We start from the raw sequence: 27,285 nt of genomic DNA, 5'->3' as shown, positions 1-27,285 counted from the left end.
AACTATAGTGGTATTTAGCACCATAAAATTTTTATTTTTTATTATTTTTTAAAAGTTGTTAACATCAATTACTGATTACATACTTTTTTATTTACAGGGAGGGTTTAGAATTCAATTATTAGACTTCTTAGAGAGGCCAGTATTAGACTTGACACCAACGATACAAGGTTCCGAATTTGTATCGAATGATGCCACGTAAGTAATAATTTACGTTTTTTTATATATATAAAAATAAGCTAATCAGGCTCATTAATATTCTTCTTCTTCTTCTCGTAGCACTACAACCCGGGTTGGGTTTTGGCTGACTGCACAACTTGCTTCCATCTTGAACGGTCGTCCATAATAGTTGGGTCAGTGGGTAGCCCCATTGTTCTAAGATCTGACCATGTATTGTCTCTCCATCGCATTCGTGGACGTCCTAAGGGCCTTCTTCCTGTGGGGGCTTCCTCCCATATTAGCTTGACAAGGCGGTTATTAGGGAATCTATGGACATGGCCAGCCCATCTTAGACGTTGGGATTTACTCTCTTGGAGTATATCACTCGCTCTATACATCTGCTTGACCTCAGCATTTGTTCTCATTCGGTATTGGTTGCTATTAATGTCGTGAAAAGACCTAAAGATTCTTCTGAGGATTTTCCTCTGATAACATCTAAGTTTTCTTTCAGTTTCTTTGGTCGGGGTCCCCGTCTCACACCCAAACATGAGCACCGGTCTAATCACCGTTTTATATATTCTAATCATTGATGTTCGTGTTAGGCTTTTAGATTTAATAGTATTGTGGAGACTGTACATACATCTGTTTGCTGCCTGAATTCTTCCTTTAATCTCTTCCCGATATCGTTATCTGCAGTGATTGTTGCTCCGAGATATTTAAAACTCTCCACTCGTTCAAAGTTATATGGGACTATTGTAACATTTTGCCCTATTCTATCTCGTCTCTTTTGTCTGTTGATGCACATGTATTTGGTTTTCTGTTCTTTTACCCTTAGACCAGTTTTCTTTGCCTCTACCTCCAATTTATTAAAATTTTCCTTCACATTGGTGACTGTGTTTCCCACAATGTCAATGTCATCTGCGTATGCTAGTAGTAATTTTGGTCCATTAACTGTCAGTAATTCTGTTTTAAGTTGTGCTGCTCTTACTACTTTCTCCAGTATGATATTAAAGAGGAGAGATGACAGCGCATCCCCTTGTTTCAGGCCACTGCTTATTTCGAAAGATTCTGAGAGTTTGTTACCTATCCGTATTCTGGATCCACAGCTATTCACACATAACTTAACAAGCTGGATAAGTTTTTTTGGAACTGAAAGTTCTGCCATTGCCTTCCACATCTGATCCCTTTTAATGCTGTCGTACGCTTGCAGGAAATCTATGAAGAGATTATGGATAGTTCTATTGAATTACCATCCTTTTTCAAGCAGCTGTCTTAGAGTAAAGATCTGATCTATGGTCGATATATGTTTTCTGAAGCCGGCTTGGTATTCCCCCATGAAATTTTCTACAAACGGGGTCAGCCTACTGAATAGGATGTTCGATAAGTTTTTTTTATGCCGTATTAAGTAGGGAGATGCCTCTATAATTAGAGCATTTGGTTTTGTCTCCCTTTTTATAGATGGGGATTATTACACTTTTGTACCATTTTCTTGGTAGTTTCTCTTCTTTCCTTCTTCTTCTTCTTCACATGCCATACACCAAAGTGCGTAGGCGACTATCTCATTACTAGAATTCTGTTCTTGGCGGCGTGACACAGCTCGCCTGTATTGTGTATTCCTGTCCATTCTTTAATATTTCTTAACCAGGATAATTGTTTGCGGCCGGCTCCTCTCCTACCTTCGATCTTCCCTTGTAGGATTAACTGAGGTATTTCATATTTTGCTCCTCTCAATATGTGCCCAAGGTAACCAATCTTGCGTTTTTTAATTAATTTAAAGAGTTCTCTTTCCACGCCGGCTCTCTTAAGGACGTCATCGTTTCGAACTCTATCCACCCAAGGTATGCGCATCATTCTTCTTAATGACCACATTTCAAATGCTTCAAGTTTGTTGATAGATGTTTTTTTCAAAGTCCACGTTTCCATGCCATAAAGCAAGATGGACCATATGTAGCACTTGACCATTCTGTAGCGTATTTCGAAATGTAGGTTTTGATTACATAGAAGCGGTCTGAATTTTACAAAAGCTTGTCTTGCCATTTGTATTCGGGTTTTTATCTCTTGTTGTGGATACGATTGGTCATTGATTGTGGTGCCAAGGTATTTAAAAGTTTTCACGCGTTTTATGCGATCGTCACCTATGCATATTATCGGGTTTTCTGGAGGGTTTCTGCTAATGACCATATATTTCGTTTTCAAAATGTTGATTTTGAGGCCATATTTTTTACCTATGCTATTCACCCTATCAAGTAATAACTGCTGATCTTCCAATTTATCAGTTATAATCACTGTGTCGTCCGCATAGCGTAGGTTACTAATTGGTATGCCGTTCACCTTAATGCCTAATTCCGTGTCTTCTTTCCATATAAGTGTTATTAGTTTGTGTATTTGTCTATGTAGAGTTTCTCCTCCGTACATAAGGAATTCAACCAGTATATTGTCAGAGCATGGAGCTTTTCCGTTCTGCAATTTGTTAATTGCTTGCAATGTTTCATCTATTTTGAGGTCCTCTAACGGTAGGTCCACCCCAAAATATATATTTTCTCCATGTTCTTCCTCTTTCTTTTCGTTTGACGCTGATTTGTAAAATGCTCGATTATTTGACTGTTGCCTATTCCTTTCCATTTCTTCATATTTCTGTTGTTCGTACTTCCTTTTTTCTCTCTAATTAATTTTCTTGTTTCTCGGCGTGAAGTTGCATAGTTTTCATTAATATTACAAAGAAAATCTCATTGATATTACAAAGTACAAATATAATTCTTTTTCGTAAAGTACCGTGCATTTTTTCTTTGTCTTTCACTTTTAATATCCTTGTCAAGTGAAACGACAGAAAGTGACGTCAGACTAGTTTTGTATGAATAAAACAATAACCTCAAAATTTTGTTTTAATATTTTTATTTATTTCAGAGCTCAATCCTTTCAAGTGCAGTTGCCACACCAATTCAACTGTGAGAATTGTACATTAAGACTGATACGACAAGCCCTTGAGTGGGGAGAAAGTTATAAGTTCTGGTCATGTGCAGATGTTGATATATTGCCAAGTAAGTTTTTGGTTTTAAAAGTTTTTCATGCTTGTCTTTCTATATACGTATTTTGATTATATATTTTTTATATTAATATATTTCATGCTTTATATCCAAAGCAGTGGCGTTTTCAGCTGTATAATGCAAGATCTTATATATCCACCTATTCCTAAAATTGAATAATACGTGCCCAAATAAAATTTTGGTATGTAGTATGTATATTAATCCAGATTATAAATTAACTCAGACTGAACTGGTTTTGTTCATATACCAATTTCGGTTACTATTCCTTTTTGTTGGAGATTTAAATACCCATACTACAGTATGGCCAGCAAATTCAACAAAACTTAGTCCAATTGAAGATATATAAGTACTAATAAAAGTTTGAGTGAAACTAACAATGCCAGGTTTGATTCTATATCTAAATTAAATAAATCTGAAGCATCGAATCTGAATTACTGGCTGAGATATAGCCAGGTTCAGACCCAGTTAGTCAGGATCAAAACCATATATTATGATCAAGCTGTCAATTCTTTTTCTTTTTTTTTTTCGTCTGTCAATTCGTCTTGGTTTTTGTCTGTAAAAATCGATTATTGAAGCAGTACAAAAGCAAACCTAACCTTAACGATGTGATCGATTTTAGAACGAACTATATTTAATATTGAATAACTTTTCATACATGATAAGCAATAACTTAACTATAATAACAATTTTAGGAAGAAAATTTAGGGAGACATGTAGCGGCCATGGTAAAAATCTAGTCGGAAGGTGTAAATGTGATAGACTTTATTATGGAGAGATCTGCCAGTACAGAGACGAGTGCGTCGAGAATAGTGATTGCGGAGAACATGGCAAATGTATCGATGTTGGTGGAACCGTTTTTCCAAAGCAGCAATGTTATTGCCAGTTGGGGTGGTATGGACCAGGTTGTATTAAACGTAAGTGAAGTTATGTTATAATATTTTAAATTATTCTAAAAGTTCTATATCTTATTAGGCGGGTAACGGTTGTAAAAAATATCAATTTTAAATCAAACTATTTATTTCAGCTGTAGGTATCTTCTGTGCTAGCCTCTTTTGGTATATTTCTCTTGTAGAGTCGTTCCACAGTGATTCTACATTGAATTTTTTCTCGGTGATTTCCTGTAGAAAATGTTTTGGTGTTATTTTCATTCTTATTTTTGCTATACAGCGTTCCACGTTAAGAAAATAACATTAGGCTTATGGAGATCAGTGTTGCCAAAACTCTCAGGCATGCGGTTTACTAGATTGTCGATATATTTTTCGAATTTCCATTTTCAATTAACATTTAACTGTAAAGAATAACAACTGAAGAACCACAAAGCCCTATTATCATTATGTAGTCTCAGAGAACGAAATAAAATCGCTGACATACGCACACCGTATTATTTTAAGTTGCAATTTGCTTTTAAATCTTTAATAGCCGGCAAAGTGCATGATTTAACTAAGCAATATTTTCTACTGATTTCTATGATTCATGGTATATGATATTCTTACCGAAAAACAAATAAACTGTCGTTACTATAATTAAAATAAGATAAAATAAAATTATCTTTTGTAAATACTATTTATTTAATTAAAATCATTTTCCCTATTTTTCATCTCTTGTTTCGAATGGGCACTTTTGGTCAATTACGTTAAAAACATTAATTTAATTCATGTCTGTGAAAACGAAAATACAAATTATACAACCCTGAATCGTGCTTGTGTTCATCGTGGCATCGCTGCGCTTCTATCGTCCATAAGAAATACATGGCCCTATCTCCGCAATGTTATTTTCTTAACGTGAAACGCTCTATAGTACTAGTTTGTATTAGTTTGTGTTCACTCCCTGCGTCAGCTGAGTTTAAAGTTCAGATATTTAGAATCTGCTTTGGGTGGATTTAACGACTCCAATCTATTATAATCGATTTCAAAAGACTTCAATCGATTCCAAACGACTTTAATCAATTCTAATCGTTTCTAATCGATGTTTCAATGCAGTAGGTGGTGTGAGTTTGTAGTAAAAGTATTATCAGTAACACAAAATCTTATATTTTCTGCGTCTTTTGCGATATATTTTATTAATATATGTACATATATTAAATATATGTTAATATAAAATTTTTTGGATTCAAGGTTCTGCAGTTAGAACAACAGAAATCGACTTCGAACTATACACAGAAAAACAACTAAGCCCAACGTTCCGCCTTTATTGGAGGATTCTAAAAGAACACAACGAGCTTGAAGCTATATTGGTGGTTAATGGCACAAGTTACGCTGCCATAGGTTGGAGACCAAGATCCCTTACCAAGAGCTGTAAAAATTTTCCACTTATCGGACCTGTTGCCACTTTGAACTCGGATCGCTCAAAAGCAGAACCAAAACCCAAAAGTGAGCCTGAACCGAAAAGCGAACCAGAACCTACGAGCATACCAGAGCCCAAAAGTGAACCAGAGCCTAAGAGCAATGTTGAACCCAAAACAAAACCTGAGCCTAAGACAGTACCGGAACCTAAGAGTGAGCCGGAACCAAAAAGTGAACCTGAGCCCAAGAGCGAACCTGAACCAAAGAGTGAGCCCGAACCGGAGCCGACAACCACTCAGCAACCATCTAAATACAGAAAATCGCTTTACTCTAGACGATCCGCTTCTCAATCTCCAGCTTTGCGACGCGCTCTCCCAGTCAGCGATGTTGTAGAGACTAGTGTCTCATTTCAAGTCAGTAGAAAGCAAGGTACAGTATAAATAATCTTTTTAAATCAATATATTTTATGTTTTGAGTAGAAGTATTACGCAAGGGTGATTAAAAATATTATTCTGCGATTTTCTCCTAATTATCATTAAGATTAAGTGAGGTTATACCAATTTTCAGTGTTCTTCTTCTTCATGTGCCTTGTCCGTTCCGAACGTTGGCAATCAACATGGCTATTCTGACTTTGTTTACGGCAGATCTGAATAGTTCAGCAGATGACAATCCGAACCATTGCCGCAAGTTTTGGAGCCACGAGTGTCTTCTCCTCCCTGGACCCCTTCTGCTGTCTATTTTCCCTTGAATGATCAGTTGTAGTACTCTATATTTATTATGTCTCATAACGTGACCCAAGTATTCCAACTTTCTTTTCTTTATACTTATTCCTACCTCTCTCTCTTTACCTATCCGGCGTAGTACCTCTTCGTTGGTCACGTGCTCAGTCCAGGATATACGTAATATACGTCGGTAAGCCCACATTTCGAAGGCCTCTACTTTTTTCATCATTGTTGCGGTCATTGTCCACGCCTCCATTCCATATAACAAAACCGGGAATACATAACATTTCAGAAGTCGAATTTTGAGAGGTAGGGTGAGGCTTTTAGAGGTGAAAATTTGCTTCATGCTAGTGAACGATGCTCTTGCCTTTTCTACTCTTATACGTATTTCCTTTGCTTGATCCCAATTTGAGTTAACTGTTGTTCCCAAGTAGATGTACGAATCCACGTGTTCAATTCTTTCATTGTCTAATATCAGTTGCTGTGGTGGTTGTTGGGTTTTGCTTACTAACATCCATTTGGTTTTTGTGGTATTTAGTCTGAATTTTCAGTGTACTATACCTAAATTAAATTTACTGGACAAGTTTACGAAGGTTGGATTCGGTTTTATTTACTTTTACACAGAATACAGAATTACAGTTACTTAAAAATTATATATGCAATATCAACAAAACAACAACATGACATTAATTGCCTACTTCATACTGTCTCACTTGATACTGTCTCTTATTTTTTTTCTTTTTCGTGGCCCAACACCACTACGTCTTTCATCCAACAAATTGTTCTAGGTAAAGGCAATCTCTGACAACATGTTAAAACCCATGGGGCATAGTATGCAACTTTGTCTGACTCCAAGTTTAATTAATACAGCTTTTGGCTATTTTCGAGCTATATTGTCACTTTCTGAAGTTCGTTTAGATCTTTGAATATGGTACTATATTCAATACTGATACAGACAAATGCTTTATGTATATAATGTATAATATGTGAATATATGTATATATAATTATACATATTGTAATGTATAATATGTGAAACATAGATAAACTTTTTTCGTTGTACTCTTTTCTTTGTACTTCTGTGATAAAACTGATAGCGTAAACAAAGCCTTGCTAGTTCCTGATCTTTCTAGAAAACCCATTTGTAATTTGTCAGATCTTGATCTCATTTTTAACGGATTCTATTATGTAGAATCCAAAAACAATTTTACTACCTGACTCATCAAACTATTCATCGAAATTCATATCTATTTGGGCTTGGTTTCTTAGGAATACGGATAAATATAGATTTTAGCCGATCTTGTGGAATATTTCTAAAATCTTTTCTATTTCTAAAATCATTATACTTAGCATCGTGTCTGCCTGATCTTGGCGGTAATGTAGATATATCAAAAAGGAAAAATATTGACAGTCGTGATATAAAAATTATATCTAATCTACGTTGCAATTAAACTGCCAAGGTAAGAGTTGACAAACAAAACACCTGAAAAATCAAAGTAGGGGGAGGAATCCCCCAGGGTTGCACGCCGTCCCCGCTATTTTTCAATGTCCAGTTAAGCGGTATCTAAGAAGCACTCTCAGATTGTACAGAGGGAATATCTATCAATAAGTAAAGTTTAAACTGCCGATGATACAGTAATAACAACGAACTACAGCTATGAATTACAGAACAAGAATTGTAGATAAAGAAATCGTTTGACGTCAAGAACCTTTTCACGTCGTAGATTGAAGATAATTGTAGATAAAGTTGTGGTTTGGACTCGAATGCCTCTTCATATTGCAACTAACAGTCTACTTACATCTATGTAACTTTCGGATAGGTTTTAGCGACCGGTACTACTCGCCTTCCGGATCTTTCTGGGTCCTTGCTGAGCTTCATCACATATTTTGTTTGTTTGCTTGGGTCATTTTGTCCCCTGGCAAGTTAGGAATGGGTGGTTAGTTTCTGCAGAGCATCCCATACTGGGATAATGCTAACATAGTCCACTCAGCTGTGTTTACTCCCAGAAGCAATACCGGTATAAGCTGGTTATACTGCAGCCTATTGGCTTATTGTACATTGTGTATGTTGTCATGTGTATGTTGAGTAATTGCCTTGTTAATAAGTAAAGTCGGGTCTCTTGTTTTTTCAAAGAGTCGCTATCCGACAGACTGCTGTACCTCGGGTGAGCACACAGAAGTAGTGAATATAAAAAGCCCTCCACTACAAGAAAGTCTCACGGCTCCCGGAGAGACAAGATGGCAACTTCTGGTGATAAATAAAAAAATATATCTTTTGATTATTATCGTATCCATACAATATAATCGATATATTAAATATGTTTTTTCTTAATTTTAGGTCGTAGGAGAAGGGATGTTGGTAAGTCGAGAAACACATAACGGGTAGTGGTGCACTGTAATTAGCAAAACCACGTTTTTTTTTTTATCGAAAAGACTATGTAAAGTTGTGCACAAATCAAGTAATGTAGAGTTTTCAGTAATATTGTCTAACTAATGGTGGTTGGTCTTTAAATTTCTTCTAGAAACTGTACCAGAACCTACTACCGAACAAGAAACAACGCAAGAGGCAACAACTGTACCTTCTGCAGAACCAGATCTCACTCCTGCACCTGAACCCGAACCCAAATCAGAACCTGTTCCATCACCCGAACCTACTACCGTTAAACCTAAATCTGAACCAAGAGCGAGGTTGGATCTCAAGCCTAAACTGAGGCCTCAACCAAAAGCTCTTACCGACAACAAACCCAAACCGACTCCCACTTCAACACCAGAACCCAAATCTGAACCCGAACCTAAATCTGAACCTGAACCTACTTCAGTACCAGAACCAAAATCAGAGCCAGAACCTAAATCTGAACCAGAACCTAAATCTACACCTGAACCTTCTTCAGTACCAGAACCTAAATCTGAACCTGAACCTTCTTCCGTGCCAGAACCTAAATCAGAACCAGAACCCAAATCTAAACCTGAGCCTTCTTCAGTTCCAGAACCCAAATCTGAACCAGAACCCAAATCTGAACCAGAACCCAAATCTGAACCAGAACCTAAATCAGAACCTGAACCTAAATCCGAACCTGAACCTAAATCCGAACCCGAACCTAAATCCGAACCAGAACCTAAGTCCGAACCTGAACCTAAGTCTGAGCCCGAACCCAAATCTGTACCCGAACCAAGCTCTAATACCGAAAAACTTTCCAAAATTCAAGTTTCAACCGTTGGAAGTAGTGCAGGTAGTGTATTTCTGATTAATACTAGTGTAATACATAAAATACTAATATTAGATTGTGTTAATCAAAATCAGAATTTCATATAATAAAATTTCCGTATTTAGTATACAGTGTGTACCAAAAAGTAAATTTCATTGACATCTTGATTTTTGATAGTTGTAGAAAAATCAGTTGTGTTTTCAATTTTATTAGTACTAGTTAGAAAAATACCTTTGCCTCCTATATATATATATATATATATATATATATATATATATATATATATATATATATATATATATATATATTTAGGGATTCTACAGTATTCACTGCCTTCCCTCGCTCAACCGTTTCCATCTCTCTCTGTTGTTCCATTCTCCATCGTTTAGTCCTCTCTTACTCATGGCGTCGTCTACTTCGTTCCTCCAGGATTTTCGGGGTCGTCCTCTTTTCCTCCTTCCTATGGGGCTCCATTCGGTTATTCTTTTTATCCATCTGCTGTCGCTAGCTCTTCTTACATGTCCATACCACTTTAGTCTTTTTTGTTCTATATATGTTAGTATGTCTGTTTCTATTGATGTTCTTTGCTTTATTTCGTCATTACTTCTCCTATCCATTCTTGTTACTCTGCAGCATCTTCGCAGGCATTCCATCTCTGTTGCTATTATCTTACTGCTGTTTTTCTTGTTTATGATCCAATTTTCGGCCCCATATGTCATAATACTTCGCACTAATGTTTTATAAATCTGCGTTTTTGTCTTCATATTTAGGTGTCTATCCCACCATACTGAGTTAAGTTGTCGGATTGCTGTTCTTGTTTGTCCTAATCTTTGTGTAATTTCTTCCTCTGTTGTTGCCTTTTTCGTGATTATAAACCCCAGGTATTTGAATTTATCCTTTCCTTTGATTGTTACGTTGTCATCAATCTTCTATGTCTTCTTCACTTGTAGATAGGTACTCTGTTTTCGCGAGGTTAATATCTAGGCCAGCCTTGGTATATTCTTCTTGTAGTTTCTTTATCATGTAGCTGAGGTCGTCTTGGTCTTGTGCAATCACTACTTGATCGTCTGCAAAACTTAACGTATATAGGTATTCGTTCCGTACCGGTACTCCCATGCCTTCGCATTTTCTTTTCCATGTAGTCAAGGCTTTCTCTAAGTATATTTTGAATAGGGTTGGAGATGTGGAACAACCCTGCAGGAGCCCTTTTGTTGTGGTGAAGTCTCCTATGATTCTTGTTCCCATTTTAATGGACACTTTATTTTCTTTATACAGAGCTTTTGTAGCTTCTATGAGTTCCGTCTGTATTTCTAATTTGTACATTGCCTCCCATAGTTCTGACCTTGGTACAGAGTCATACGCCTTTCTCAGATCCACAAATGCCAAGTGTATATCTCTATTTTTTGCTTTTCTTTGCCTCCTACTCATAAATAAACATAAGCGGGGACGAACACGCAATCAAATAGAATAAATCCTAATAAGATCAAGATAGAAGTCGTCGGCCATCAACTGTAAAACATGTCCTGGCGCAGACTGTGGAAGCGATCATCAACTTCCTGGTATTGAACGTCCGACTTCGTTTTAAAGTCCCCAAAAGAGGACCCCTAAGAAAAGTTATGTCTCTAAATCCATAAAAAATCAATGACTTCCAACAAAACCTAGAAGAAGCTCTTTTTTTGGACCAATAAATAGTGATCATGAGAGCACTTTGACCTATCTCAAAAATAAGGTAATCAAACTTGCTAAAGATTGTGAGGCAGTGGTTTCCACGGGCCGTAAACCGTGGATATTCGATAATACGTGGACTCTTATTCAACGCAGAAAAGAACATAAAACTAGATACGGAACAAACGATGAATATAGAGCGTTATCGAAAGAAATCAGAAAACAGTGCCGCAAAGACAAAGCTGATTACATATCTGGAAGTTCTTCTGATCCTTGATTTTGTATGGCTGGGATTTCCACCTTTGAAATGTGAGCATCTCGACGATATAATGTTCTATACTACTCTTCGATGATTTTCATAATTTCTTGTTGTTCATATACAGCATGTCATTGCCTATTTTTTAGCTTATAAATGTTCCTGGTTCCTGTCTTCTACTTTCGTTTTAGAACTTTAAGGCTTTTATTTTGTTCTATGGTATTAGTTGTTTCTTTGGTGTTAAAATCCCTTATGTCTTTCTTAACAGCTTTTGAAATGGTGTTATTTAAATTCCTCAGTTCTGCGATGTTCACTGTGTGCTTATCTTAGATAAGAATTCAATTAAACTCATTTAAAAATGAGGTAAAAGGAGAATACAAACCCGGTTTTAAGAAAGGCAGATCACACAAAAAACACAAGGAACAGAGAATATAAATCGGAAACAAGCAGACGACAAATTCTTATCTACACAGAAATCCCTTCGTGTAAACGATTTCCTAATACTCCATACTAGAGTAAAATATTAATAAAAACGACGGCTTGGATAGCTTTGATTTCTTTACAGCGTACTACCATTCACTGACAAGCAAATTCCTGCCTCTTGGCTTCATCAAGGAAAATACATTACAAGGATTGGCTCTAATGAAATAAAACCATCTCTGACTATAAAAGTAAATACCTATTTGAAAAATATTTACAAACAGACTCTGCAGCGACATCTACTATTCGCTGAGACCGCGTGTGCTTTTTGTGGATTTCAGAGAGGCCTATGATTCTATAGATAAGAAAAACTTATATGGGGCCCCAACGATACAAAAACTTTCAAAGTAAGTAGAGGATCGAAACAATGGAAACCGTTATCTACAAATTTGTATAACTTATTTTGGAGTAATAGTACCTTCAGTATAATAATTATAGTTGTCCTATATTGAGAACATGATTTATTTAACAAATCCTTTATTAAAAACATTTTTTCTAAACTTTTTGGAAATCACACTATTCGTAAGGCTAGAAAAATAAGTTACTTTTGATTTACACTATATAATAGTAACCGTTTATAGTAAGACAACGATCTACGAGACTTATTATCATTAATTGATAATCTAATATGGTAAACATTTATTCGAAAAGATTAAGCAGGGTCGTATTTCATAGAATTTTGAATATGGATAGATTTTTAGTAAGTTTTAGACCATTGATCATATTTATATATTATTATATCATAATAATGAGTCTCTTAGATTGTTAGTCCTTCCAGTATATATTCAGTTGCATATTTAGTCAGTTGGTTAGTTAGTTAACGAGTTAGTTAATTAGTTAGTTAGGTTAGGTTAGGTTAGATTTTTGTATTTGTTAGTTAGTATTGTTAGTTAGTATTTGGTATGTTCCCCAATTAGTTAGTTATTAGTTAAACTAGTATATACAGGGTGACCCAAACGTTTTGTTTTTAAATTTCTTTGTAAATGTTGATATACCTAATTATTTGATTTTTACCAGATTTGTTAACATGTATTGACGTTTTGTTTTATAAACCATTTATTATAAATGGAAGGGAAATATCCGTACAATTTGTTTATTATTTACTCCAAACTACAGGGTGATTCGTTATTTATCGAAAAATTCTAGAGCGAAAATTATTTTTTTTCTTCGTCACTCTATTTTCTATTTTGATTAGCACAACTTTTAAAATTGAAATATACAAATACAAAATAGAATAGATATCAACACTAATTTACTTATAATCCACTAACTTCACTGTAAAATTTTAAAAACAATAACTTTAAGTATTAAAATATTTAACCTACTATTAAACTGACGTGGTAAATAAGATATGATGACAAATTGTATCCAGTTAATGTTAATTTAAAACTTCAACTTTGTTACTACAACTACAACTTATAGTCGGTTCGCTATATTTACGCGGGTTTTGGGATTAACAAAATTATGCTAATGATTCATTGATAACCAGTTGCAGTAAACGACTTCCCAGAAAATTAGGTAAAAACTGCATTAATGGTCATATTTTAAAATACATTAAAATAACATTAGGGTAGGTATAAATTTGTTACAATATTGCAGTTGAATTAATTCTTTGCCAGTGTTTACATTCTATGTTTGGTGGAAATATTTAAAAATGCCTAGACGTGTGTTAGATGTAGATAGTCTAATTTGTAGTGTACATAAGTATTTTACGGATGAAAAAGAAAATGGCGGTCCTTTAAAATCGGTAATGTCTGTTCAAGAACGCGTATGTGATGCTCTAGGAATTAGTGAAACCAAACTAAGAGGAGTATTACAAAATCGCAATAATGAACGGCCGAAAGAAGATCACCGAAAAACTCGCCTATCATTGAAAACGAAAGATATTCCAGATGGAAAAAAATTTGAAATTCGTGATACCATTTATCGAATGCGAGCCAACAAGGAACATGTGATCTTAAATACAATTCTCTCGGAATTAAAAGATAGAAAATTTGACGAAATTGGCAGAACAAGTCTATGGCAAGTGATACATAATTTGGGTTTCAAATTTCAAAAGGAGGATAACAGAAAATCCCTTTGTGAAAGAAGTTCTGTTGTGCATAAAAGAATTAACTTTCTAAGAAAATATTTTAAATTAAAAGAAGAAAGGGCAAATTTTATATATTTAGACGAAACATGGATATTTTCTAGGGGTGCAACCAAGAGAATATGGCAAGATGATAACGTAAAGTCTATCAAACATACTGATGGAGAAGGGAAGCGACACATAATTTTACATGCAGGAGGGAAATCGGGTTTTATAGAAGGTGCTGATTTAATATTTTCATCTAAATCAAAATCAAGTGACTATCACGATAATATGAACACAGAAATGTTTGTAAAATGGTTACATAAAAAACTTCTCCGAGGTTTAAGTGAGCCCAGCGTAATTATTTTAGACAATGCACCTTACCATTCTGAAGTATTAAACAAAAGTCTAACGAATTCTTGGACTGTTAATAAAATTAAAGAATGGTTGACAAAGGAACATATACCATTTACACAACATATTTTAAAATCAGAATTATTACGCTTGGCAAATATCCACGCAAAACCAAAAACCTTTGTTGTGGATCAGATTATTGAAAGTTACGGTCATCAAGTTTTACGTCTGCCACCGTATCATTGCCAGTTTAATCTCATCGAATATATATGGGGAATAGCAAAACAATATTATGACAACCATATTGGGCCTAACGGTTATAGCGACGACGCAGTTCGGGAAACTTGGCGAAAGGCACTTTCAATTGTAACTCCAGAAGTGTGGTGCAACTGTATATTCAATTGCGAGAAACTAATAGAAGATTGGTGGACTCGTGAAAATAAAATAAACGAAATAAGTCCAATCATAATAACAATTAATGGTGATGACAGTGATGATGATGACGATTATGATATTTTTGATGATAATGACTGATTTTCATTTTTGTTGGCAAGTTAAATTTTTTTATTTTTCATTAGAAATTCTCTCCATGGAACAAATATACATAGACCATATTTTCTGTGTGAAGTGTAATATAAAATTATTATTAGGTTTATATTAGCCACATTAGACTCCATTAATGAAGTAATTCTCCTTATTATACTGTCAATTATATAAAAGATTTTCCATTATTATTTAATTAAAAAAAGTTATGGATTATTTTTCATTTCATTTGACCAGTTAATATTTCCCCAAAGAGCAGGTAATTAAAACTGGGTACTTACAATAAAATTTTTAATCCGAAACCCGCGTAAATATAGCGAACCGACTATATTAAGGGCCCTCTATAATTCAAATTATTCCAGTAGCCCTCCATTTCAGCTGAAAAATGCAGCAGAAAAATGCCATCCGAAAATTGAAAGGAAATATTTGCTTGTCTTGTAATTACAAGGACTCTAAAGGTCTCATCAGTAGCAGCTATAGAGGTCCTATTGGGCCTCCTTCCTCTGCACATCGTTATAAGGAGAAAGCAAGAATGGGATATTACAGACTGCAGAAAACTTTAACAATTTAATCGTAAGATCAATGACTTTTGCATATATGGTACCCAGATACAGGTCTTTCCAGGTCGACATGACACAGGACACACAACACCCAGGCTGAATGGTTATATCTGATACACATACGAGTCTAAACCTGCAAAAGTGTTGGATGTATTATAAATATATCTATTCCACTAGCAGATTATATTTTTGTAGTGCAGGCAAAGCGTATTAATTAAGACTATGTAGGCTCTAAGGAAATTTAAAACTGACTCAAAACTAGTGTGAAAATCTCGACGTCGACAAAAACTCGATAAAACAGTGTCACATGGGTATGGATGCCAGGTTATCGGAGAATATATGGCAATGAAAGAGCCGATGAACTTGCTATTTCAGTGGAGTTTTGGTTTTGATCGTTGGACTGGAGTACTGCTAGAATAATTTGTACCTAGTTTTATAGAAACCAACAAAATGTTCTCGAACATTTTTTTCATCAGGACACATTGAAGAACGAAAACATTTCTTTCACTTTCGTCTAGACCGACTTGAGGAGCATATACACGCAACATTCTTTTATCACTCGTAAACAATTCTACCACATTCTCTTTCATTTCGCTGCCAGCAGCTCTACCAACCTCATTTCTAGTGTTTTTCTACATAACACAATTTATATTTTTAACCTAGTTTTTATATCTTCAGTTATTTTTTTTTTACTTTAGAATACTGAAAGACCATTCCTATTGAGTCATGCGTAGACTTCTACAATAACAACAAAAAATAAACTTTTATCGCTACATTTTCAGTAGGTACTTCATTTACAAAATAATTTTTATTAACTCTCATCGTTTATTTACATTACATTTTTTAAAACTATATTGCTGATATGTTTCTTATGTATATTTAACTACCGTTTAGGGCCCGAAAAAGAAGAGCATCTTAATCCTTACACACCGCGTCATGATTTTAATCCCATGGACTGCACTGATATCATTATTGGAAGTGCAAGAGGAAATAACAGTAGAATTGCCGATTATTACACCAGAGATCGGTCAACTCCCAGAATGGACTCCTTTTGGGGAGGCAAAAATGATCTTACCACTGCTATGGGATTTGAAAAGGTACGTTTTTATTATATTTAAGTATAAATTTAATAAACATTAACTAAATTTTTTTATTTTTATCAATACATTTGTATACTAATTATTATCAATATTAAATCTACATTTCAAATAATCCAATCCAGATATCAAAGATTGAAAAATCCTTAATCTATGATAGAAACAAAATAAATTTGGAAGTCAAAGTATTTTATTAAAAATTTTTATTTTACCCTTATCCAGAAAATCAATCATGATTTGACCGTCTCAAAAAACTGCAGCAAGAACTTTTCCAATAGATTTTTTAACAAGAAATTTATTATAGTCAACTCCGGAAGTGGTGGAAGGGAGTTGTTAACGTACTTATGTTGTGTTTTATTTTGAGGTAACATATATATTTTATTGTTTTGTCCAAGAAAAGGACCTGACAATTAATTAGAACAAAGTTAGAACTCTTTTAAATCTAAAAGTAGAAAGAGTTAGTAAAATTGAAAACGTTGCTTACCGCAAACTTATCTGCCTTCAGTGTGGTATAGGTGAGTCAACAGTGCGCGATATTTTGAAACAAAAAAACAAGTTTCTTTCATTTACGTCAATATCAGGAAGCTCCTTTGCTATGAAAAAGAGAAAAACAATTAAAACCTCGTCTTACCTAGAATTAGAGAGCGTTGGTAAAATAGATGGCTTAAGTTCGTAACATGAGCATACCTATATCAGATTCAATAATTGCTACAAAAGCAAAACAGTTTTTTGGCACATTTGGCACGTTTGGAAGGACATTTTGATGCATCATATAAGTGGTTGACTAACTTTAAGCAACGCTATGGGATGAAGGATATAGGACTTCATTAGCGGTGACCTTCTTTAATCCTATGAATCCAGCAAAGAATGGATCAAGATTATGCCCTACAGCAATTCTGCAGGAGGAAAACACAAACTGACGTTGAGAGTGATTGGTAAGACAAAAAACCTAGATCTTTTAAGGAGTTTTTAGAATTAGTGCAGAAAATCTACCTGTTGATTACTTCAACTAAAAGAAAGGATGAATAGATGAAAAATATTTCAAAAGTGTTTGTACCAGAAGTCAAAAAACATTTGAAAACAATTTACCATAAGATGTTATGTTGTTGATTAACAACTCCTCTTCACATTCTGAAATGGATGTACTTAAGTCTGCTGACGCCAAAATGTTAACCAAATTTTTGCCCACAAAGATGACTGCGTTAGTTCAGCCTATGGATCAAGGAGTCATTGCGTCTATGAAGAGAAACTACAGAACAAAGTTACTTCGCTAAAAAATTGAAAAAGGATATAACAAGAGTTTTGGAGGTCATTGACTAATTAGGGCCGTGTTTACAAAATCGCATATGCGTGGGAGTCTCTATAGTCTTTCACAATTGGGTCTTGAAGAGAACTGTTGAGAAGTCTTGAAGAAAACTGTTACCAAACATCGACAATTGTGAAGAACTAGCAGTTGGAGAAGATGAAAATGAACTCCTTGTCAATACAAGTTTATTAAACACAGCTCTTGGGGAAAGAATGTGGATGTAAAAAACTTGCAAGAGTAGTTAAATTGCGGTGCTACAAGTCCAGGATTTGACCATCTAAAGGATGAAGAACTCTTAAAAAAATGCCAAGGAGACAACAAAAAGAAAAGTGATGAAGAAGACTTAGGAAGCGACCTTGTGTCACGTGAATAAACTTTTAGAGCACCTAGAGGATCAGGACAACGCGCTATTCGCGGAAACAAGTGATAGACAACTTTTAAAAAGTTTAAAAAATTTAAATATATATTGAAAACTGTAAATTAAAACTTTCGATAAAACTAAATTTTTATTTTTTTGCTTTTAGTTTATCCGTGATTTTCGTTATCCGTAGCAACCGCGCCAATCAACGTCACGAATAAACGGAAGTTGACTAATTAAATAATTTACTATTTAGCAACAACTAAAATCAGTTTTTTTAAGTTCACATACTTAGAAAGATGAATTTTTCTTTGGCTAATTTAGTAAATTTCATAAATACTATTGGTATATGTTTTAAACCCTTTTATTAATTATTTGTCAGCTATATAATTATAATACTAGTTAATGTATTTTAGGATGGTGTGACTACAATTCTCTTTAGAAGAAAGCTGGACTCCAAAGAACCTACAGATCATGCCATTGAAAATGACTTAATGCACGTCATTTTCGCTCAAGGTCAAGAACCTGGAAAATACATTCACGTGCCCAAATCTGGAGTCGAATCAGCAGAGGCAAAAATAAAGGACTTCTACAAGCCCGACGAACTTAAATACCACGGTCACAAAGAGCAAAGAGGTGTTGTCAGTTTGAATTTCTTCGGTAAGTAAAAAAAATCCGGCTATATCTTGGAGACTACAACAGATAAAAAAAAACATTCATAACTCAGTCGATGAAAATAAATTTACAGAAATTATTTTGAAGATATAAACATTTATGATTGTTATAGGGTTGTACAGGATAAAAATAATTTTTGCTGTAAATTTAATGACATATTTTAAAAGTTTAATTGATGATCCCATAATGGCTCAAATTGCTTCTTAGTACGAGAAGTATAAGTTGTTGCTTCTGATTATGAAGGGTTAAATCGAAGGAAAAGGGGGTCTTAGTAGACGATAAATATCCTGGTTGAAAAACCTTCGCGACTGGACCTGGTTAAACACACAGATGCTCTTAAGAAAAGTAGAAGATAGAGACGAATTTGCAATGAATATGGCCGTCCTTCATTCGTGGAGTCAGCACTAGAAAAAGAAGAAGAATTGCCCTGATATGTACATGTCAAACATTATTTAGAATATATTACAGTCTGTTTTCTTCTTTTGCCAACGTTCTGCTTCTACACCGCTAACTTTGTGGAATCACATCCTCTTCGGGTACCTGATTATCTATGTAGGTACTATTTTGACACCGTACCTACTTCCTTACTTGGCTGTCTCCGGCAACCATCTAGCTAGACCCTGATTAGATGGTCAATTAGTTTATGGGTTTTACGATATATCGTCTGCACTCTGTTTCTGGCGAGGGTATCTCTGGTCTTAAGAGTCTTCTTAATGTCTGGTGGAAGAATTTTTTGGTCCTGTTCACGGCGACCTCCCTCAATGGCGTGTACTGCAGCCTTCGTATTTTAATCATTTTCGAAAAATAATTTGTATGTTGTACCTCTCATTTTATGGAATTTAAATCTCCGCATTGCTTATCTAGTTGTTCGAGACCTTGTGCGTTTGTTTTGCGATTCATTCATGGTATTTTCAGAATACGCCGGTAACACCAAATTTCGAATGCTTGCAGGTTTTTAATATTGGACGAGGGTGAAGAAAATATAACATCGAAGCATTCTTATCCGTAGTGTAATATTGATATTGCAATTATACAACAGTAACACCAGCCAAAGAGCAATAAGAGGCACTATGCCTGAATACGACTGGGGATTCCCAACATGGGAGCTCCAGCAGGTCGCTAAGGACTGGCAGTCGATAGATCAACTGACCTGAGTGCTTGAAAATTAGCCATATTTATTCACTAGAGACCATACTCATAAAGTAATTTTAAATATCCAACCATAATTATAATACTGTTAAATGACCGTATAAGGAGAGGATGGGCTGATTGACCAGAGCACTAGCTAGCGTACGGTGACACTATATCACCAATTCGAGGGTTACAGTTTGGGCAAAACTATCTTCTTCCACTCACAAGTGTGCCTTATAAAGGACTTTATACAGCTAGGACGCTGTTCTAGACGACTAGACTAGACGACCCCATATTAGATGTGACATAAGATCAAGTACTATGATAACCTGATCGTCACCATTGGTACTCCCATCAATGTTGGCTGTAGTCGCGAGAGTAGAACACTATTATATGCCTTTTGGAGGTCTACGAAAGTTAGGTGGATAGAATTTGCTCTTTGCTTTATGTCATATAAATTTCTATTTGAGTTTTTTTAATTCTTTCATGTAGACGCCCAATCGAGCTTAAAATACTGATCCCTCGGTAATTTCTATACGCCAATCCACTGCCTTTTTGTATATCAGTGAAGTAAATACTTGCTTTCATTTGTTGTTTAGTTTTATTAGATACTTATTCTTATGCTGAAATATAAAATACTAATTTATATTTAAATGGGAATAAGCCACAATTAAAGGTTAAAATACGTTTATTGACGTTTCAATTTCCACTTCGGAAATCGTTCTCAAATAAGTATTTTGAGAACGATTTCCGAAGTGGAAATTGAAACGTCAATAAACGTATTTTAACCTTTAATTGTGGCTTATTCCCATTTAAATATAAATTAATTTAAAATGCCACAAGAAAATAGCTTCAGAACAATATAAAATACTAAAATTTTAACACATTTTAGATGAGAAGAAAATGATTGAACCTGCTGGAGTAATCGCTACAAGTGACACTGCAGAAAATAGAGACTGTGGTGGAATTTGGAAGATACCGCGCCACTGCAATCCAGATAATTACACCTGTGAATATTCAGCAAAATGGGAACTTATTCCAAGGAAAGATACAATCAGGTTCACTATAACGACTAAACATATTGATACTTGGACCGGAATTGGTTTTTCGCATAACGAGAAAATGGTAAGTACTAGAATATTTTTAACGCTGTATGATTTTTATTTGCATTGTAGATCATAGAGGGAAAGACTAATCAAGTTATAACTTTAAGTAACTTTAAAAGTTTGAAAATAAAGAAAAAATATAAACCGCTTTACTGACAAAAGTATCTCACAGTGTCAATGTTAGGAGTTTTGGTACGCTTTGCAATGCTCTATTCTATGCAAACATATCAAAAATTCTTTAACTTGTACTGGACAATAAATAATTTTTCCTAAACAACGAACCATCTCGTTAATTCTTTTTCTGTTTCTTATTATTGTCAGGTACAATTCCCATGGCTTTTTCATATTCCATAATAAGTTTCTCTTGAACTTCCAGCAAGCAAGGCGAATGTCTGGAATATTCCGTCATGAATTATCCTTTGCCTTGCGTACTTGAGCGTAATTCATCTGCATAATCAAACATATCGTTTAACGGTACTTCCGCGTGAACTGTGAACCAACCTTCGGTACCTTCCGTACCAGTGATTATTCCATGTCGCTTGTTAATTTGAGCTATGACTGCCCCTTGGAATTCATCTGGAGTTGTTACTTCAACAGCCAGGATTGGTTTAAGGACATGCCAGGCACCACTCTCAAATGTACCTTGAGCTGTCAGGAAGAAAAAATGTTCAATCAAACTCAAACTCTTAATAAAACGACGAAAACGGGAGAAAGTTAAAAAAAATTAGGGAAACAGTATCTGTATCATATTTGGGTAAAGGTTCTAAATTGTTTTAATGGATAGATGCTTATAGATAAAAGCACACACTTTTTTAACTAGTATTCTATAAATAGTTTAACTATGAAAACTATTATATAAATTAATCAAATAAAGTTAAAAACTGCAAATGTTCTTCAAGATTAAAGTTAAAAAAGTTTTATACTTTTTTCTATTACATATACACCTTTTGTCAGGTTTATTAAGTTCTTTAATATTTTAGTCACAAACTGATGCTATATTGGGCTGGGTAGATAAAGCTGGTCGACCGTTCCTAATGGATACGTGGATCAACGGTTACTCTCTCCCACTTCTAGATGCTTCCCAGAACATATTTAACACCTCGGGAAAAATAGTAAATGGAGTAACAACACTATCATTTGCCAGAAAGAGGATATCTGATGATCCGAAAGATCTTTCATTTGCCGATGATACTTGTCTCTTTATGATGTTCCCAACCAGAGGCGGAGCATTTAATAGTGTAAATAAGAAAATACGAAAACACGAGGTTACTCCAACGGTCTCCACGGAAAAGATATGTATCAGATCTTGTGGAAATGGTAAGTAGTTTTAATAGTTTTGTCATATGACTTAAAATAAACTAGATTTCTAATATTTTATAGTAAATGTCCAATTATATTTACTACAGAAGAATCAAAACCATTTTCTTCTTGACGAATAGATTTTAGTTGTATTGATACTGTGAATTTATTTTTCATCTTACCTGTTTTTTGTATTGTCTTACCATGATCCTGAAGTTACGGACCGTATATTTTCGTCTTAAATGATGAAAAGGTTGCCAATGTGAGTCCATAATACTAATGTATAGGAGATAGTCAATTTTCACAATCTTGGGCAGTTTTTATTGTAGTTAAAGTTTAGGGTACCGGTTTCGAGGCTTACAATATATCATCAGGCCACAGTAAAAAGGTCTTTATTTTAATAAAAACTAAAAGATATCAGACACAATAAGGCTTCTCTAGGACGTATAATACTGTAGCTCACCATTACCCTTAAGGAATCCATTTACTCAGAATATTACATATTTCCAATATCAAAAAAGGTCCCAAAAGTGTACTCTCAAATTTCAAAATCAATGTTTTTCTATCTATAGCCCTGAGGACTGCAAACCTAAAAACCTTAGGAGGAACGAGAGGCATTCTATGAACAATTGCAAACCATCCTGTATGAAATACGTCATGGAGAACCCTTAAACCAACATATCTATGCTTTATAGACCTGACAAAGGCTTTCGGTCGTATCCAAGTCAAGGACGTCTTACACCTACTGTATAAAAGAAACATACCAATCAATATTATACAAATGGACCCTGTTCTGCAACAATGGTGTAACCCACAATTTGTTTACAAATGTGATATACATGCCAACAAGTTTATTACGACTGGTTTGACAAAAAACAAAAATGGTAGAAGCCGTATCTGGTACTTTAGCGACATCTATTAACCAAAGTTCTAATCCACATTCGTCAAACTAGTGATAATGCATAAATCTACAACAACCAGGTAATCCACAGTGCGGGTTACATTGTTGTTGAAAAATATTCAATGGGTATATGTATCAACATAAACTAAAATAATTATTTTTCAAAACAGAACACGTTTTACGTCCGTTGCAGTTTTCTGAGTAGTTTAAACTACTAGTAGTATTTAAAAACATTTATAAAGTGGTTCGTGTAAAAGACAAGCTATGCATTATACTATTTTTTAAACTATTAATCCGTAGGGTTTGCAAAAAGTAAATTAAACAAAAAATTCTGTAAAAATAAATTAAACATCACCTCTCAAAATGTTTTTCATTAATATCAGTATTTGCACTGGCAGAAAAAGTAAATCAATTATTTTATACTTGTTGCATGTGCGATATATACGCTGCCAAAATTCGTAGTACACAACAAGATGAAGAAAGAGCAGACCTGGAAGCAGATCACAAGAGACATCTTGACATCGCGGAAGAGCCGAGACAACAAATGAACGATGATCTAAAAGCTGCAAAACAAGATGACACATTGGAGACGTTGACTTTTGATCTACAAAAAACTCTCCCCACACCTAAGGTGCCGACTGGAATCGTTTATTATAAAAGGCAACTCAATCTGTTTAATCTCCGTATAAATGTTGGTAGTACAGGAAAAGGTGTTTTTAATATATGGTTAGAACACGAAGCTGGCAGAGGCACACAAGAGGTTGGTTCGTGCTTGCGTAAATACATTAACGAACATGTACATGCCCCCATTAAAAAACTTATATCGTGATCCGATTCATGTGGAGGTCGAAATCGAAGTATTAAGCTTGTTTTAATGCTTATTCATGTACTACAGAATCATACCTCACTCGAAACGATTTCATTAAAATTTTTACTTTCTGGGCACAGTTTTTTACCCAACGACCAACATTTTGGAGACGTCGAATACTCCCTAAAATCACAACAGAGAGTATACTCAGATACTGACTACATGACCATCATGAAATCCTATCGAAGAAAACAAAAGTTTATCGTAAACCGTATCGCAACTAATGATATTGTATCAGTTAAGGAGTTAGAGAGGTTGATTACAAATCGCAAGATCGACTCAAATAATAAACAGCGTATTAATTGGATAAAAACCCACGTTATAAGAGTGAACAAGCATGAACCCACTATTTTGTACATGAAAAATCACGTTAGAGATCCTTCTTTTTCAGCAGTATACATCGAAAAGGCAGGAAAGGGCAGAAAACCTTTACTTGGAAACATAGAACTGCCTCCACTGTGGCCAAATGGTAGACAGCTTTCTGCTGAAAAAATAAAAGACCTGAAAGACATCTTGGATTTGGTACCTACAGATGCAAAAGGCTTTTATAATTTCTTAGATACAGTCGGAAGTGAAAATTTCATAGACGATGTAGAAGGACATGGACAGATGCCAGATTTTACTATTGATGAAGAGCAATTTGACGTTGTATATGAATAATAAAAATAACTGTATCTACTTTTTCTCAATAAAAATGCTTTCTGATTATCTTTTGTATCAAATTGTATTATAAACTATTTTGACACAATTAACTATGATCATTAACTCAATTTTGCAACAATCATGTAACCCAGTTTTTATTGTTTTTTTTATACCAAAAATTAAAGGTTATTCTTTTATTTCGATATTTTCCGTTTATATGTATTATTGTAAAAGAGTAAAACATATTTAAAGAAAAATATCTCAGCAAGGGAATTTTCTATGATAACGAAATACAAAAAGCTAATTATCTCAGAACAACATGCCGGTGGCTTACACCATTGTTGCAGAACAGGGTCCAAATATGGATTGGTATAATATAGAATATGATAATATCAGCAGAAAAAATCACCGCGATGTAAAATCGAAATTATTGGGAAAATAATAAAGCAGGAAGCAAGGTTTAGATTTCTGGGAATAGATATAACTAGTTACGGAGATGTTGAAGAAGAAGTACAACAACAAAGCTTAAAAGCAAGTATAGCGGCGGGATCTCTGAATGACACAATCTGGAAGAACAAACACCTAAGACAAGACACAAAAACGAGAATCTATAAAGCAGCAATTATCCTATATTAACATACACGGCGGAGACAAAACCTGACACATCTAAAACGAGACGACTACTAGAAACAACAGAGATGAAAATACTTCGACGAATATCAGGGATAAGTCTGTTGGATAGGGGAAGAAGCGAAAACATAAGAAGAGCATGCAATATAGAAGACATAAATGGATGGGTGACAAAACGGAAACAGGAGTAGAACGAAGACATTAGTAGAATAAGTAGAATAGCACGAGATAAGTCACTAAATCGACGAAGAAGTATTGGCAGACCAAGAAAAAGATGGTGCGATAATTTAAATAATTTGGGAGACTAATATTAAAGAAGAAGCAGGCTTTAGAGCCTACATACAAGAAGGAAGAAGAAGAAGAAGACTGTTTTTGGCATAAAATAGTGAATATTTTTTATGCGACTCTCTCGTCGCATAAATGGACTCTTCCAACTGTTTCGTGTGATGCTATTTTGTGTTTCGTGGCGCTACTTCCGTGACTCCCACCTCAGCATTTTATTATAGAGAAAAAGTAATAAAACGCGAGTATAGAAGCTTAGCTGCAAAAAGGCGAACTATCGTTAATATTTTGGTTCTAACTACATTTTGGTTAAAGAATCTGCTTCTGTTCTTTTGAAAACGAAGTATTTCATGTTTTTCAATCTACATTTTCATGCTAGATCCTGAGGTTGTTATTTCCTTTGATCATATATTTATCAAGTTTTGACTTTTATCTTTAAATTTAGTTGCTCCCCATATAATTAAGTTTAATCGGGTAAAAGAATTAACGCTTAAAGAAAAAGTTAATTTATTGTACTTTCTCCTTCCAGATGATAGTTTGGATGAATACTTAACGACAACTGAAGTTCCACTTCTTGACCACAGCATGAATGTCAAATTAATAGAACAAGACGAGAACTTTGAAATTCCGAAAGTTGTAACGATTCAATATGAAGAATTGCCCAATTCCATTCCAATAACAAAAATTAAAGGTATTTCCGAAACTTGAAGAAAACTAAAAATGTTTCGGAAAGTAATGAGTTTAGATAGAGGGAATGCTTCATAAAAATAAAAGAATATCATAAATGAAATATTTTTTAAAAATATCATCATCCATTCCATTGCATCTATTCGTGACCAGCCATTCGCATTAACCTTTAAAAAATATGAGAAAAATCGTAATTTTCTTTTGTAGTTTACCATGTTACGAATATTCGTCAATGATTTCTTGTTAAACTTAATTCAAAAACTATATTCTGTCCTCTTGAGAATGATAGCCTAAATACCCTAACGTGTATCAATATCCTCCATAAACCATAGGCGCAGCATATCTCACGAATACGAAAATAGAAAATTGTAATAAACATTAGAAATTTTTTAATAATATTTAAAATATAGAAAATTGATTAATTTTAATAATATTAATTTAATAAGTCGGATACAAGGTAACCCAAAATGCATTGGTAATTTTAAATAGATCACCCAGTATTTTACATCACTTACGAAAAGTAATATTACCACTCGTCAATATTTAGATATTTACAAATGTTAATGGTACAAAATTTAGTCTCTTACATATAAAGCCTTTTAAGATATAATTATATATATATATATATATATATATATATATATATATATATATATATATATATATATATATATATATATATATATATATATATATATATATATAAACTAAGGTACACTCGAAGAGTGGTGGGTTTTTCGGTCAAAGTGGAGAAATAAAAGACAAAGAAGGTGGCTACTTCATCTATTTATTGAAGACGTTTCGCTTTCTGCTCAGAAAGCATCATCAGTTCATCTAAAAAGAACAATATGAAACCAAACATCCATAGAGATGTTAAAACATGTGTGTTACCTTACAAAGACATGTAGCAGTCAATGATATTAAAAATGTGAAAAAGCTTACGATACTGGACATTTAGAGATAAA

The 27,285-nt window shown here is 34.4% G+C and overlaps 1 protein-coding gene across 5 annotated transcripts in view; it reads left to right on the top strand.

The window, feature by feature from the left end:
- The window catches only part of nahoda (DOMON-like domain-containing protein nahoda), a 144,993-nt gene that overhangs the window by 88,132 nt on the left and 29,576 nt on the right, over window positions 1-27,285 (top strand). For 3 of the 5 annotated variants that reach the window (XM_072534169.1, XM_072534168.1, XM_072534171.1), the window contains exons 3-13: window positions 98-195; window positions 3,061-3,194; window positions 3,893-4,114; window positions 5,315-5,911; window positions 8,542-8,562; window positions 8,726-9,433; window positions 16,233-16,435; window positions 18,516-18,759; window positions 20,798-21,030; window positions 21,992-22,328; window positions 26,163-26,324. In XM_072534169.1, coding sequence (XP_072390270.1) covers window positions 98-195; window positions 3,061-3,194; window positions 3,893-4,114; window positions 5,315-5,911; window positions 8,542-8,562; window positions 8,726-9,433; window positions 16,233-16,435; window positions 18,516-18,759; window positions 20,798-21,030; window positions 21,992-22,328; window positions 26,163-26,324 — 2,959 coding nt within the window. The remainder of the gene's footprint in view (window positions 1-97; window positions 196-3,060; window positions 3,195-3,892; window positions 4,115-5,314; window positions 5,912-8,541; window positions 8,563-8,725; window positions 9,434-16,232; window positions 16,436-18,515; window positions 18,760-20,797; window positions 21,031-21,991; window positions 22,329-26,162; window positions 26,325-27,285) is intronic. The other 2 variants (XM_072534172.1, XM_072534170.1) reach the window with 2 other exon arrangements.

This window comes from Diabrotica undecimpunctata, chromosome 6 (assembly GCF_040954645.1).
Source record: "Diabrotica undecimpunctata isolate CICGRU chromosome 6, icDiaUnde3, whole genome shotgun sequence".
NCBI lineage: Eukaryota > Metazoa > Arthropoda > Insecta > Coleoptera > Chrysomelidae > Diabrotica > Diabrotica undecimpunctata.
The sequence above is the reverse complement of the archived record's forward strand: the minus strand, read 5'-3'. Positions and strand labels throughout refer to the sequence as shown.